This window comes from Stigmatopora nigra, chromosome 3 (assembly GCF_051989575.1).
Source record: "Stigmatopora nigra isolate UIUO_SnigA chromosome 3, RoL_Snig_1.1, whole genome shotgun sequence".
In the NCBI taxonomy this organism is placed as follows: domain Eukaryota; kingdom Metazoa; phylum Chordata; class Actinopteri; order Syngnathiformes; family Syngnathidae; genus Stigmatopora; species Stigmatopora nigra.
Genome location: NC_135510.1, coordinates 16,853,438 through 16,870,896, shown reverse-complemented (window position 1 = coordinate 16,870,896; position 17,459 = coordinate 16,853,438). Strand labels below are relative to the sequence as shown.

Genomic DNA, 17,459 nt, shown 5'->3' with positions numbered 1-17,459 from the left:
TCAGTTTTTATAGATCTAAAACAATGTTTATTTTAGCTTTTTTAAAATATATTTTTAGGTTTTTTAAAATATATTTTTAGGTTTTTTAAAATATATTTTTAGCTTTTTTTTAAACATATTTTTTGCTTTTTTAAAATATATTTGTAGATTTTTTAAATTATATTTGTAGCTTTATAAAAAAATATATTTGTTGCTTTTTTAAAATATATTTATAGCTTTTTGAAATATATTTGTAGCTTTTTAAAAATATTTTAGATTTTACAAAATTATTTTTTAACTAAAAACAGAAAAAATCGATTAAAAAATTGCAATTATTGATTTAAAAGGGGGAAAATCAAGTAATTTAATATACATTTATACTCATTTAATTTTAATTTGATCCTAAAACAGAAAGTCAGCACTCATGATTGACTTTCCCGGGCCACACAACATGACGCGGCGGGCCAGATTTGGCCCCCGGGCCGCCACTTTGACACATGCCTTACTGTGTTCAGTTTGGATGTTCTCCTCGGGCTTGAATGGGTTTTCTCCGGGTACTCCGGTTTCCTCCCACATCCAAAAAACATGCATTGAACGCTCTAAATTGTTACTAGGATGAGCTTGAATGGTTGTTTATCTCCTTGCGATTGGCTGCTCACCAATGCCGTATTAATGACCTGTTTTTGTTTGTTTTTGTCTCTACCCGCAGTTTGCGGCCCCAGCATCGACATCGGCAACGACATTAGCGAATTCCGCCGTCTTGAAAACTGCACGGTGGTCGAAGGCTACCTGCAGATCCTCCTAATCGGCGACAAGAACAACAACCAGGAAGTCTTTCGCTCTCTCACTTTCCCCAAACTGACCGTGATCACAGACTACCTGCTTCTATTCCGGGTTTCCGGCCTGGACAGTTTGAGCGCTCTGTTCCCCAACCTGTCCGTCATCCGCGGCCGTAACCTCTTCTACAACTACGCCCTGGTCATATTCGAGATGACCAGTCTGAAGGACATCGGCCTGTACAACTTGCGTAACATCACCCGAGGCGCCATCCGGATCGAGAAGAACCCGGAGCTGTGCTACCTGGACTCGGTGGACTGGTCGCTGATCATGGACGCCGAGTTTAACAACTTTATCGCCGGGAACAAGCAGTCCAAAGAGTGTAGCGACGTTTGTCCCGGCATCATGGAGAACAACCCGCAGTGCCGCAAGACCATGTTCAACAACAACTACAGTTATCGATGCTGGAACTCCAACTACTGCCAGAAAGGTAAGAACTAAAAAAAAAAGCGGGACCGGACGTTTGGTCGCTGGTCTTTTGGTCGCCGGTCAAATGTACTTATATATTAAACGGTACTTAGATATTAAACGATACTTAGATATTAAACGGTACTTGGATATTAAACAGTACTTGGATATTAAACAGTACTTGGATATGAAACAATCCTTGGATATTAAACAGTACTTGGATACTAAACAGTACTTGGATACTAAACAGTACTTGGATATTAAACAGTACTTGGATATTAAACAGTACTTGGATATTAAACAGTACTTAGATATTAAACAGTACTTAGATATTAAACAGTACTTAGATATTAAACATTACTTGGATATTAAACAGTACTTGGATATTAAACAGTACTTGGATATTAAACAGTACTTGGATATTAAACAGTACTTGAATATTAAACAGTACTTAATATTAAACAGTACTTAGATAATAAACACTATCTCTTAGATATTAAACTCAATCTTATATATTAAAGTCTCTCTCATGAATATAATTTTGAGAGCTTTTTTCAACAGTAAACTCTCTGTCAACATTTGACCAGCGACCAAAATGGACCAAAAGACCAGGGACCAAACGTCCGAGCACCAAAAAAGGCATAAAGTTTCTGTTTTTTAAGGATTGCCGCATTTACAAACACTTGCTTTGCTGTTGACTACCAGCGGGCGTGTTTACATGCATGTGTGTCCCAAATATTGCCCCGGCGACCAGGTGCCTTGCTTGCGGAATCAGCATTTTGGTGTTTTCGGTCATGTGACGACAGGCAAGAGTTGCAGAGCAGGCTATGTTTTGCATAGGATGCAAATGTGAGACTCGACACGCAAGGAATGGCGTTTTACAAATGGGATAGCACAAGAAAGGCCGGCTTTACCAATCATTTCATTTGAACTGTGTTAGCTAGTTAGCAAAGATTTTTTTGTAGTTTAGGCCTACTCCTGAAACAGATAATACAGATAATAAACCTTAAGATAGTTCCAATCTGGGCATTTTTCACAACATTTTACTCACTTTTTTCCCACTTTGTGTACTTGTTGTGTTCTGTATCCTTCTTTGCAGTAGCTTATCACAGAAGGACCAGAAACAATACAATAGTTAAGGAAAATAAATGACTGTAGTGTCAGCTTTCCACCAATAGAGATTGCTAAAATATGCAGTGAAGCCATTGTCACTTATAAAGTAGTTTTGAATTGGAAAAATACGTGTCAATTTGTTTATTTTTTTGTATTTTTGAGTTGACTTATTTTAGCAAATGAGATATTTATTATTCTCAATGGTAGGGATTTCAAAATAAAATAACAGATGTAGGAAATGGATTCACGTTTTGGGATTTTGTAACTTGAGCTTGGTTTTGCATATTGGAATTGTTATTTGCATATTAAGGTGTTGCATAACTTGAACATTTCATAAGTAGAGGTAGCAATGTACTTCCAATTTTTACGGTGCTTGTTTAAAAATAATTGTTAGAATCTTTAGGGTTTAAGAAAATGAAGTAGTATTCCTAAAATTGACATTCTCAGTAGTAGCTTCTGTACTTGATTCAGTTTGTTATGATAATTTTCCAGTGGTTTTGTCATTTTGCCTTGTCTGTTGCAGACTTAACTCAAATTATATTAGCAGTATTTTCGTAGTATTTTGTTAGTTTGTCCTTTTACAATCATCCAGACAGAGTGAGGTCAAGTATAGCAGGATGGCGCCTGATAAACTTAGTTTTTTCTTCATAAACTTCAATGTTTTGACTGCGGAATATGTTTTTTTTAGAAGGATAGCAGGTGGGGAAAAGATCCTAAGCCATTTTTTTAGAGATTATTATTGAATGATTGACTCTTATGAAGCCAAAATAATCAGTTTGTTTAAATTGATGTCTGCAGTAACGTTGAAGAATGCAAATATACTAATTTTGACCATTTTTTGACTGTTTATACTTTTGCTCATTAGTTCATTAGAATGCCGGCTTTCAGTCACGCAGTTAGTTTTACTCACTTAATTTATTAGTAGCCTCTCTTAATTGCTTGAGTTGTTTACTCAATTGGCAGCGTGTACATAAATTTGTCAGGGCTTTGTTAATGAGTTTGTCTTTTTTTGTCCTATACAACATCTTTGTTTGTTGGTCCTTTGTGCCCCAAAGGCTTAATCTTCACTTAGTATTGTTCAAGTACTTTATAAAGTAATACTTAGTCGGTATTGCTTCCTGATACTGCTGTTTTTTTGGAGTTTTGGATGGTTGTGGAATTTGTTTTTAGTTACTTGCAAAATTAATGGGTTCGGAACTTTTTTCTTAACTTGAACATTTAGTAAGTAGAAGTTTACTTTATATGTAAATTCTCTAAAACTACTCGAAGTAAGTAGTAAACGCTTTAAAACTGGTCAGCGTCTCGGTTTTGTATCAAACAGGCGAGGAAACACAAAAATGAGAGAAAATTATACAAAAAATGAGTAGTGTCTTAAAATAAATTAAGCAAATGACCGTTCTAGTGTTTTTGTAGTATTTTAGTATATTTTGTGCGCATATAAGCCGAACCTTTGATTCAGGCATCATTTTTTTTTTTGCAAATATGCCGTACATGCGAGAAAATGCAGTACACAAATCTAATTATTTGTTTTAAAAAGTAGCCTTCGCTTCGATTAGTGGACAGTGTCTGCAATTACACTTGCCCTTTCTTTAAATCTTGTTCATAGTGAGTTTCACCTAGGCAATACATTTTCTTAACTTGAACATTTCGTAAGTAGAAGTGTACTTTATATGTAAATTCTCTACAACTACTCACAAGTCTTATTTGTGAGCATATAAGCCGTACCCTTGATTCAGGCATCATATTTTTAGCAAATATGCTATATATGCAATAAAATATAGTACACAAATGTACTATTTGTCAGTCAAAATTGTTGTAGTAGCCTTTGCTCTATTAGTGGACAGTTTCTGCAATTACACTTGCCTTTTTTAAAAAAAAAATGTTGTTCATAGTGAATTCCACCATGCGAATAAAGTTAAACTTTGCAATGGTTGTTTTTATTAGCGAATCAGTCGACAGTGAATTGCAATTAACATAAAGAAAGTGGAGCGGGACCCTGAAAAACTGTCTGCCGGGCACCAGAGGGAGTCTGTTCGCACGATAAATGGGCCAACGCTCAACAACGGCAAGACAAAATGGAAACAAAGTTCATTAAGAGGTTGATCAAGTCCAAATTCCTTCATCAGGGCTACTTTTCATTGGAAATGTTGAATGTTTATATGAAGATAATAGTCATTTTTTCTTGCTCACGGTTTTTAAACAACAGCCAATGTCTGATTACCGTATTTTCACGACAATAAGGTGCACTTAAAAGTGTTACATTTTCTCCAAAATAGACAGTGCGCCTTAAAATACAGTGCGCCTTATATATGGAAAAAACAGAAAACGAAAAACCACCACTGTTGGATATTAAAAAAAACACAAACGCCTGAACTGAAACAATACTGTTAAATATACAGATGCCATCTTAGTTTACAAAATCTTCCATCATATAGCTCCTCCCCCACTGCAAGATTTTATACAAAAAAAATCCAAAACATCAACAATGGCTGGCTCTAGAGGTGACTGTAAAGTAGTGAGTGCTTCATACCTGGAAGTCAATAGCAATTCCTGTATTTTCACCACTATAAGGCGCACTTAAAAGTCTTAAATTTTCTCCCAAATAGACAGTGCGCCTTATAACACAGTGCGCCTTATTATATGGAAAAAAATTCCTTCATTGAGGGTGCGCCTTATAGTCGTGAAAATACGGTACATATAATAGCCATTTTGTTTTTGTGCTAAAACATTTTCCTACAAGATTGGTATTCCATTTCAATGTCTGTTTACTTGCAATGTCGGTCTTCTTATCTGAACTCTTTTGTCCGAATGTTGCCTCAGTCCTTTTTCCCCGATTTCCAAAGCGTTTTTGTCCTTTCATCAATGCTATAAAAACACGTGCAATTTTCATTGACATGGACCTATTCATAAAAGAATGAAAAGCGCCTTTAAAAAAATAGAAACCCAGAGCATCAAAGTACATGGTTCTTCTGGGATTTTTATTTTTTTTCCATTTTGCGGTAAAGTCAACATTCTTCCGTGTCCATGTCCCCTATTTGTCTCGGCGTCTTTTCTCACGTTACAGACGTTTCGGCACGTTCCCATGTCACGGCGTGGGCATGCGGGGTAAACACTACTCAAAAAAAAGGCACAAGAGGTGTTTTTTTCCGGTGCTTTGTATCTCAGGAGATGAAAGTACATCATTAAAGTACAAAGGAAGTCTTTGGGGGATTTACGGGAAAGTTTTTTTTCCTTTTTTTTTGTTGGATTTTTAACCTCAGCCCACAGGGAATGCACACATAAAAAAGGCTTGTTGCTTAGCCTGCGATTAGCTTCATTTACTGCTTTTTGCATGTCAGTGTTACTCTTTTGGACTTGTTGTTGGTAATATGAGGAGGGTTGTAATGCTAGGCCGCAAGGAAATTATGCCTGAATATGTGCTTTTGTTGTAAGGTTGGAGTTCACTTTGTGTTGGGTAGTGAAGGAGTATTGTAAAAAGTTAAAGGGGTTGTTTAGTGGAAGGAGGTTTATTGATTTTCAATTACCATATTTTTACGACTATATGGCGCACTTAAAAGTCTTAAATTTTCTCCAAAATAGACAGTGCGCCTTATGATCCAGTGCGCCTTATATATGGGAAAAACAGAAAACCAAAAACGAAAAACCACCACTGTCGGATATTAAAAAAAACACAAACGACTGAACTGAAACAATACTGTTAAATATGTAGATGCCATTTTAGTTTACAAAATCTTCCATCATATAGCTCCTCCCCCAAAACATCAACAATGGCTGGCTCTAGAGGTGACTGTAAAGTAGTGAGTGCTTCATACCTGGAAGTCAATAGCAATTACCCTATTTTCACCACTATAAGGCGCACTTAAGTCTTAAATTTTCTCCAAAATAGACAGTGCGCCTTATAATACAGTGCGCCTTATATATGGAAAAATTGTCATTCATTGAGGGTGCGCCTTATAATGCGGTGCGCCTTATAGTCATGAAAATACGGTAGCCTTTAATACATGCGTTGTTATTGATTACTATGTGTACCTCATGCTGTTATTGCACCCAGAAACCTGTTGAAAATGACACCGCAATGGAAATACTTGCAGGTTGTACTGCTCACATGACTTCCTTTTGAATTTGTCTATGTGAAAGGAACACCCTTTTGGAATTTCTGCCTTTTTAAGACATTTTTATTTTTTTTATTTTTTACTCTGTAGCAGGGCTCCAAGTTGAGTGCTTCCCAATTGACCCAGGGCAACAAAAAAAGGCAAAAAGCACTCCTGGGCAAGTGAATTTAATATATTATATACCCCATAGGCCAAGCAAAAATTTTTGCGCATGTGCAACTTAAGCGCACTGCGACAAATAAGACAGTCAAAACAGAATGTTGTTGATGACACAGGTGTTCAACCTGTGGCCCGTGGACCACATTCATTACTTTAAAAAAAGTTTATAATTTGTATGGGGTTCCTGTTTCAGGAAAATATTTAAATCATTTAAGAAATACTTAAAAAGCTTATGGTGCTCTAAATAAGCTTTTTAAAAATCTACAAAAAAATAACAAAACAAGTTATATCCTTTTATATTCGTTAATGTAAATAAAAATAATATCTAATATTATTTAATATGCCCTGGAATTGACTGCCAACTGATACATGGTGGGGATAGTCTCCAGCACCACCCGCGAACCTCATGAGTGGTTCAGAAAATGAATGAATGGAAAATTAGCCGTCTTTCTTTTGGTTTTGAAGAACAAAACAGGTTATTAAGTGATACAAATATATATTTTCTTGAGTTTCTCAACATTGTCAGCACTTAAGTAAACAAAAACATATTTTTAAAATTATTATTATTATTATTTTTTAAATAGCAGTTCAGAAAATGAATGAATGAATATTAACAGTCTTTCTTTTGGTTTTGAAAAACAAAACAGGTTATTAAGTGATAAAAATATATATTTTCTTGAATTTCTCAAAATTGTCAGCACTTAAGTAAACAAAAACATATTTTTTAAATTATTATTATTATCTTTTAAATAGCAGTTCAGAAAATGAATGAGTGAATATTAACAGTCTTTCTTTTGGTTTTGAAGAACAAAACAAGTGATAAAAATATATATTTTCTTGAGTTTCTCAACATTGTTAGCACTTAAGTAAACAAAAAATAATTTTTAAATTATTATTATTATTATTTTTTAAATAGGAGTGACTCTACGGCATTTTTCCATTTATTGCGGCTATGTCTGGTCCACATTAACCACGATAATCGAGGGATTACTGTACTATAGCTAGCTAGCTAGCATGACTTCTTTGGGCTACTAAACAGTGATCTTAGTCCCACTGTTACACGAATGAACCAAAATCATGGAGTGTTGTCCCAGTACAGTATTTTAAATCCACATCCCCGCGACCTGTTGGTAGAAGCTGATTGGGCTGGTAATGACAGGGTCTGCTGTGTAAAGCAGGGACATTCATGGCTACTTTAATTGAACAGTCACACCCATCTGTGGAATGCCTGAAAAAGAACATTACTGGTTTGCTTGTGGTGAAACGGCCACTGTAATTATGCGCCGTTTGATTGGGATCCGACAAACACCGTCTGATTGTGATGAGCTCCGACTGGCTCCGGTATCTTGTCTATACTTTGTTTTTGATATCGGGGTCTTTTTTCCTTTCTGTGGTTACACAAAATGTAAAAAAAAAAAAGGTTTAACAAGAGCTGCCAAATACTACGAATCGTCTGGTGTTTACTACGCCAGTCTTTACCAAACTACTAAATATAGAGGGTTGTTTTTTTTCCCTTTAGTCAGTGCGAATGGTGGGGCTTGTTCGCTAATATGAGAGGAGTATATACTAGTTTTTGTTGGCAAATGGTGGTGTGTTATGCTATTGTGAGGACATTTTTGTGCATCATTTTCAGGATATTTTGAAGGGAAGACAAAAGCAAACAACCCTCGATAGGTTGGATCTGATAGTCAGGGTGGAGGCGGGGCCAAAAGAGCCAACCCGGGAGAAGAAAAGTGTCAAAATTTAATACAAAATTATGATTAATATTAGTGTAAAGTTAGATTAAACTTCTTTTTTAGTGTGTCTGCATCATAATCCAAGTTTATTTAAATTTGTTTACGTTATTTTACCAGCACGTTGCCATGCAGAATGTCTCCTGTGAAATCTGTCTCATTTTAGTACTATTAAACACATTTTAGTACTATTAAACCACTAGTTATTTGTTACTTTGTTATAGATGGCAAATTAGAACAAATTTAAATGTTTTTCCAGTCCAATATCCTGTTTTGGGTGTTTTTTAAGGAAGGTTGGAACGTATTAATTTGTTTTTAGTTTATTTCTATGGAAAACGTTCATTTGAGTTACGACTAAATCAACATATAAGCTCAATCCCTCAACAAATTAAGCTCATATCTCAAGGTACCACTGTACTAGTATCTATGAAGATGTACGTCATGTTGAGTTAAATTTAGTGTAAGGTTAGATTAAATTTATTTTTTGAGTGTCTGCAACGTAATCCAAGTTTAATTAAATGTGTTCATTTTATGTTACGAGCACGTTGCCATGCAAAACGTTTCTATTCCGTGAAATTCGTCTAATTGTACTACTATTAAACTACTAGTTATTTGTTACTTTGTTAATAGATGGCAAATTATAACAAAATCTAATGTTTTTCCCATCCAATATCTTATTTTGAGTGATTTTTCAGAGGATTGGAACAAATTAATTAGTTTTTAGTTCATTTCTATGGGAAACGATTATTTGACTTACGAGTAAATTGACATACGAGCTCAGTCCTGGAACGAATTAAGCTTGTATCTCGAGGTACCACTCTACTACTAAATATCCAAAACCATTTTTTTGATATTTTTTACTAAATGTGAAGTTATGTTACTTTTAATCAACTAAAATCACCTCACACTCCTTAAATACCAATCATATACATAACAGACATAATATGTGCTTTTAAGTCCTCAAAAGTAAAGTTCATTTTCGATATTTATCGACATTAAACATGTGGTGTTCTTATGTCTCCGTTAAAGCCTCCACTAGAAATAAATATGGCATCATCCTCCTGTTTTTTCTTTTGTTTATTTGTAAAACTTGGATGTATTGCATTGAGAGCATTTATCAGAGCCAAGAAGCCATTGGACGGTCTCCAAGCAGGCCTTGAAGGCTAGTTGCGATAAGTCGCACATGCTCACGACTTTTAGGGCTGCCAGAGAAGTCTACCCTGGCTTGACGGGAATCTTTCGTAGCGACCTTTCCATTAAATTCCGCAGATAGTTCAGTCCGCTTTAGCACGTCAACACAAAATCGTGGATGTCTGAAAAATTATCAGTTTTCCTGGTAGAACTCAAATATCGTAGGTCGCAGTTCAAGCTGTAGTCAAAGTCACTGGTGTCAAAGTGGCGGCCCGGGGGCCAAATTTGGCCCGCTGTGTCCTTTTGGGCGGCCCGAGAAAGTTAATGTAATGTAATGTAATGATGTATATTATATTTCCTGATTTTTTTTTGCGTTTTAAATCAATATTTGTGTTAATTCCATTTTTTTTCTTTTGTGTTTTTACTTTAAAAAGCATTTTGTAAACTCTAAAAATACACAAAAATATACAAAAATATTTTCCCTTTTTTCCACTTTAAGATAAGCATTTTGTAAACTCTAAAAATACAAAAATATACAAATATTTTCTGTTTTTTCCACTTCAATAACGAACATAATTAAAGTAGTCAAAGTCACTGGTGTCAAAGTAGCGGCTCGGGGGCCAAATCTGGCCCGCTGGGTCCATTTGGGCGGCCCGAAAAAGTTAATCATGAGTGCTGACTTTCTGTTTTAGGATCAAATTCTAGTGAAGATTATAGGTGTTTATTATATTTTCAGTTTTTTTGTGCGTTTTAAATCAATATTTGTGTTAATTCCAATTTTTTCTTTTGTGTTTTTACTTTAAAAAGCATTTTGTAAACTCTAAAAATACAAAAATATACTAAAATATTTTCAGTTTTTTTCCTCTTTAATATAGAACATAATTAAAACAAATATTTTGTTTATTTTTTTAATTAAAAAAAAACAAATGATGAAAATAAAATGTCCCTTGCTAAGAAAAAAAAGCTTAAAATAGTCATTGTTTTAGCTAAAAAAAATAATAATATTTAGAGTTTTTGATCCAATTCTTTTAATCCAATCTAAAAACAAAAAATCTAAATATATATAAATTTTTTGCGTTGGACTTTTTCCGTATTATATTTTTCTAATACTGCAGTGTTTGTGAATTTTCTACATTTTTATTACCGCAAAATTGATGCTAGCTAGTCTTTTAGCATCTCAATCGAGTTTTACATTGAACTGCCTTTTAACATTACTTTGTGTATACATTTAACATACCTGGGTGTAAAAGTTATTATGTTTTGCATCAAATCCAGAATAGAAGCCTGGCATTATGCCATCCACTGCGAGTAAAATGATTACTACAGTTGAAATCAAATTGAAAAAAAATAAGCGCCCTCATTAAAATAAATAAAAACAGCTGTACATACAACAGTTTCACTGCTAATAAAAATAGCTCTTGAAATTTAACTACAAACAGCTGTATATAAAACCATATATTTCGGCATGCTTTTATTTTTACATAAAGTTTGGTATTGCGTTAGTCGTGAAATAGGACCTGTCTACTTCCTGGGTTTCTGGACAATGAAACCCAAGTTGTAGTTTATTGTTAGCTTGCTTTTACGACCTTTTCAAAATCAAATTTCGGGTCCCAAAACCACAAAACCAGGTTTAAGGCGAGTCCAGTATTTACAGTATCATCTCCATCTTGTTTAACCTGAATATCACGTCATTTTGTTTCTGTATCTTAAAACCTAACGGACTACTTGGGATGTGTAATCGGCCATTGAAAAGCTGACACGCCCTCTTTTTACCGACAAGTCCTTTTTTTGTCCGTCAAGGACACTTTTTTGTCATGTCTTTATTCATGGATAGTCCGTTGGGGGATGCCAGGAATGTCTTTTGTCTCCCGTTATCCAGTACTAGTGTCAGCTGATCTGACAAATGTGTTTTCTAAACAAGTTCTACAAGGTGAACTGTCGGCTCTGTTTAGGCGAGCTTTTGTCTGATGCGTTAGCAACATTCCCAAGCTACATCTTCATTCTGTTGTAACCAAGTTAGTTTGATTAAAAAGTCTTTTGGTCTGTAACCGAAAGCTTTCAATCACACCTGATTTTACAATTTTCACTTCCATATTCATGGTTTTATTAGGGATAACAAAAAAAAATGGACAGAAATTGACAATTGCTCTCGTATTAGCCGCCCCCTGATTCACCAATTTTTCCCCTGTATAGTTATGGTTTTAATAGGGAGTGCAAAAAATTGACAGAAATGGACAATTTCTCGTATATAAGCCGCCCCCTTGTTCAAAATGTTCATCTCCATATTTCATGGTTTTAATAGGGAGTACAAATGTGTTACTTAGAAGGAAAAATCTTAAGAAAAATTATCTCACATGGTATTTCTGAGATACTGTATGAATTAAAAGGATCGTCTGCTCTGTTGCAGATTCCGAAACGTAGACAAATTCAAAAAGGAAGTCATGTGAGCAGTACAACCAGAAAGTGTGTCCATTGCGGTCTAATTTTCACCAAATCTCTCGGTGCAATAATGGCATGAGATACACATTACGCAGGTATCAAGACTGATATTTTAATGATCACAACCGCAAGACTTTGGTTCACCCTTTTAACAACTATTGGGATGTGTTGACATGGTAAACATTACCTTCACATTGTAAGTAGTTTTTTTTCACGTTTTATGCAAGATAAGTTTTTTTTTCTTGAATTTCATTCATAGACGTCAAAATCATTTTTTCTTAGTGTTTTATTACCTGTTTATTTTTTCTCTATTTTGAAATAAACGACCTTATCAGCCATTTTTTTTCTCGTTGCAGTTTTGTGTACGTCAAGTCTAATTTATGCGCATATAAGCCGTACCCTGACTTCAGTCATCATTTTTTTTCAGATACAAATTCTATATATCCGTCAATTTTCAGGCATCAAACGAACCATCATCAATGTTAATGTTAATACCATTTTAAAAAGTCTACTTTCACCATAATTCCCGTTAGAATAAAAATGAACCGGTAAGTTAAAAACCCAACCAAGTGCAAATTCTTGAGGTAGCTTGAGGACATATCCACACATCCTTCTTTCTTCTCTTTGCATTCCAGTAATCAAGCAAAATTTGGGTAAATAAACAGCACATGGACAGTCTACATAAACACCGTAACAACTCGGTGATGGACCAAAAAACACAATATGCCCACATATGACTGTGTTTCCAATCCTGTACAAAGACGGCTCTGTTTAGATGTCACAGTTTGTCGGTGTTTAATACAGCTCAGTGATTCAAACCGCCAACAACTAGCATCATTAGGGGCCGGATTTCCTTTTAAAGGGAATCGGTGGCGCGATACACCACCTAGTCGGCGGATAGACGCGACTGGTCGCATACAGGCGGCACCATAGAGCTACAAGCTTTAAAGATGACAACAGCCAAGATGCAGTACGTTGTCCAAGTGGAATGCTTGTTTGTGTTTGACCGGCTCGAAGCCATTTAAGCATTTACGATCTGGAGATTCAAACAATAGCATTGGCCGTAGATGAGATTTACTGCCGTGTTGAAATACTTCATAAAATATTTACAGAGGCCAGATTTGACCACAACAATGGAGTGTATTGATTGAAAGTGTTACTAATGGGACCAATCAGACGACGCAATGGGACTGTTTATTTTGGATGAGGGTTAATGTATTGTCTCACATATTGAGCGGCTCCGCGTACCTTTAAAATTGCAGTAAAATCTGTGAATTTTACGATTTCTCGCGTATAAGCCGCACCCTGATTCGTAGTTTTTACCAATATTTGTGGTTTTAATAGGGAAAATCTTAAGAAAAATCAGTGCACATGGATGGAATCAAAAAGTAAGTCATGTGAGCAGTAGAACCAGGAAGTTTGTCTGTATTTGTGTAGTGTTAACTTTAGTTTCTGGGTGCAATACTAGCATGAGATACACATTACGCAGGTACCTTCGATCATGGATTTTGCTGACATGGTAAACATTATTAACACATGTATCAAGGCTACTCACATCCAGCCAATCAGAGCATGTTTAACTATTAGTAAAAGGCAAGATGGCGGCACTTTCATTGAGCAATGGCAGGCACAAGTGAGTGAGTTTTTTTTCGTTTTATGTAAGTTTATTTTTTTCTTGAATTTCATTCATAGACATCAAAATAAATTCAATTACCGTATTTTCACGACTATAAGGCGCACTTAAAAGTCTTAAATTTTCTCCAAAATAAACAGTGCGCCTTATATATGGAAAAAAAAACAAAACCAAAAACGAAAAACCACCACTGTCGGATATTTAAAAAAAAACACACAAATGCCTGTACTAAAAGAATACTGTTAAATATGCAGATGCCATTATAGTTTACAACATCTTCCATCATATAGCTCCTCCCCCACTGCAAGATTTTATACAAAAAAATCCAAAACATCAACAATGGCTGGCTCTAGACTGTGACTGTATAGTGAGTGAGTGCTTCATACCTGGAAGTCAATCGCAATTACCATATTTTCACGACTATAAGACGCACTTAAAAGTCTTAAATTTTCTCCAAAAGAGACAGTGCGCCTTATAATACAGTGCGCCTTATAATCCAGTGCGCCTTATATTCGACATTAAAAATGTCATTCATTGAGGGTGAGCCTTATAATGCAGTGCGCCTTATAGTCGTGAAAATACGGTAAGCATTTTTCTGTTGATCTTTTCTCTATTTTGAGATAAATTATCGTATTACCGCATTGTCTTGTTTGTCTGCTCTAATTTAAGCCGTACCCTTGATTCAGTCATTTTTAAAGCGAAAAATACAGCTTATATGCGAGAAAATACAGTAAATACCTATTGTTGTAATTCAATCCAAAATATTTAGGTTCATTCATGTTGGGAATATTTCCTTTAGCTCCCTGTTAGCATACCATAAGTTGGACAAAAATACCTAACAGTTGGTCTGCGTCCTCAAATAGAAAAGGTCAAAATGAGTTCATCCAAAAATCATAGTACACTTTTTGTTTTCAACAGCTGTTTATTTAATATACGCAAGCTGTTGATTGGGCGGAGGCTCATAAAATCATGACTTATTTTGTATGTTTTAGCTTGAAAAAAAAATGGCTTTGGATTAAAAAGCCAAGTCATACAGTAAGTTTATGGAGGTCTGGGGACCTGTTTTTTTGCAGAATGTATCACCTGGCCAACACAGTCAATAAAAAACACAAACAAAACCATTCCAGTGTAGCGTTCTAATCAGGACATGTTTTTTTAAACGCCGCGTCGGGGCAGGTCAACGACGTCGGATGTAAACCAGCGTTAACAAATCACCAAGACGTAGACCACCACCGTCGAAGTGGACCCACTTCGCTTGTTTTCGCCGGACGTTAGGGGTCCACTAACAATAGTTTAATTTGGGTGTAACGAAGCAGAAATGTTCTCGCCGTTTGGCTGGGAACCGAAACGGAGTTCCCAGAATACTTTACCGCCGGCTGGGCAATTGTCAATCCCTGGAAGCTACCCTAGCTTTTTGATTGGTACCTTTTAGTCCACTAGTATATTAAATAAGGTGATTAGCCAGTTAGCCGTAGTACCGTATTTTCACGACTATAAGGCGTACCGCATTGTAAGGTACACCCCCAATGAATGACAGTTTTTCCAAATATAAGGCGCACTGTATTATAAGGCACACTGTTTATTTTGGAGAAAATGTAAGACTTTTAAGTGCGCCTTATAGTGGTGAAAATACGGTAATTGCTATTGACTTCCAGGTATGAAGCACTCACTACTTTACAGTCACCTCTAGAGCCAGCTATTGTTGATGTTTTGGATTTTTTTGGTATAAAATCTTGCAGTGGGGGAGGAGCTATATGAAGGAAGATTTTGTAAACTAAGATGGCATCTGCATATTTAACAGTATTGTTTCAGTTCAGGCGTTTTTGTTTTTTTTAATATCCGACAGTGGTGGTTTTTGTTTTTTGTTTTTCTGTTTTTTCCATATATAAGGCGCACTGTATTATAAGGCGCACTGTCTATTTTGGAGAAAATGTACTAAGACTTTTAAGTGCGCCTTATAGTCGTGAAAATACAGTACTTCATATTGTTTTTGACCAACAGATTACTGTACTTTTTTGTATTTATCGCTTAAAAAAAAGATGATTAAATCAAGGGTACGGCTTATATGCGCATAAATTAGACTGCAAGTTGACAGACGAAATACAACAATGGGGCCGGAATGGGCATTTATATCAAAATAGAGAAAAGATAAACAGATAAAATGATTAACAAAATGTATTTTGATGTTTATGAATGTAATTCAAGACAAAAAACTTGCATAAAACGTGAAAAAAACTTACTTGTGCCCACTATTGGTCGCTTAGGGCGCCGCCATCTTACCTAGGGATGACAAACGAGACCCCTACAGAAACACTTTCTGGTTGTACTGCTCACATGACTTCCTTTTTGAATATGTCTATATAAAGGCAACACCCTTGCAGAATGTGCAATCCAGCAATTTGTTCATATATTATCTCAGAAATACATTATTTTTAAGATTTTCTCTCCAAAGTAACACATTTGTACTTCCTATTAAAACCATGAATATGATGGTGAAAATTGTGAGTCTTATACGAGAGAAATTGTCAAATTCAACGATTTTATGACAATTTAAAGGTACAGCATATGCACGAAGGCGGCTTATATGCAAGAAAATACATATAAAAAATTACAATGCAGTTTTTTGACAGAGCTGTGTAAAGTTTGTTAATTTTTTGGCGATAAGATGTCACCATTTTGTACTTTTTATTCTTTGTAGCACTATTTAAGCATTCCAAGTGTTCCCACCAGGTTTATAAACCAATGTGAGAAGCCCTCATTAGAAATGACATCATTAAAAAAACATTCAAATCGAAGCCAGGACGTTTAAAAACAGTAAAAAAAACAATTCTAGATTAATTTTCCAATTAAAGATGGTAATATTTCTTAAATAATGCATTATTATTGGATAAAAACATTATGATGGTAAGACTTGTACTTCTATGAATGAACGGTTTGGCGCCAAAGTATGATTGCGATGGCATTGACTTACTGACTAGCTCACTCCCCCTTTTGGCTGCCCCGAATATTGCAAGACATTTGCTTCCCATTTTACTTGCCGCTGTGTCGCATTCCTGCTAATCGTTAACACACAAACCCGGTTGCCATAATGTCTCCGACTTGCGTATGGCGGCGGGTTCCCGCCCTTTTTTTCCCCTTGCCCCAGCTGTTTGTCACCATTTTTTTTAATTTCAACTTACCGTAAGGTCACAGGGTTGCTGAAGGAAGCTCAGGGGAGGGTAGGCGGGGGTTCAGAGGAAGAACATTGTGTGCCAGAGAGAGAGAGACGCTCAAACCACAAAAACAGCCCGCTGAATGGCTGGTGGGACCACACAGTTTGGGAGCTTCTGATTGGCGAACCCACCAAGGTCACCTCATGGTCACTGACTGATGCTGCGTTCTTGTCAAATGGAAGACTGCATGTCCATTGCTGGCTTTTGTTCATGCTTTTGACATATTTGGGGGCTTCTTTATGACATTTTTTGGCCCTTTTGAAATTCGAATGGGGTTTTATTGATGTTTTTTTAACGTCAAGGCATTCGATGGGAACTTCTTGACTACCAGTAGTTCAATTTTGTCCTCTGTAGAGGACATTTGTGAACTTAAATATCTCCCATGCAGTGCATTCAATCATATTTTGGACTCTATAGAGGACATTCAAAGCTTTCCAATGATACCTTACACCAGGGGTGGGCAAACTGTTGGGCCCGGGGGCCACATTGACTTTAAAAATTTGACAGATGGGCCGGGTCAGCACAAGATACGAAAACATACAAAAAAGTGCATCCGTTAACAGTACATATGAAACATAAATGGAAAAAAGGACTAAGGTATGAACATACTCATCACTCATCATTAAAGTCAAAAGTATAAAGTACAGAGTCAAGTAAGTAAAGGAATGTATTAAAAAAATATTAAAATGTCATTTAGATGGGC

General features: G+C 35.8%; 1 protein-coding gene across 1 annotated transcript in view; it reads left to right on the top strand.

The window, feature by feature from the left end:
* igf1rb (insulin-like growth factor 1b receptor) overlaps positions 1-17,459 on the top strand; it is a 74,358-nt gene that overhangs the window by 35,574 nt on the left and 21,325 nt on the right. The window contains exon 5 of the mRNA XM_077713980.1: positions 689-1,246. Coding sequence (XP_077570106.1) covers positions 689-1,246 — 558 coding nt within the window. The remainder of the gene's footprint in view (positions 1-688; positions 1,247-17,459) is intronic.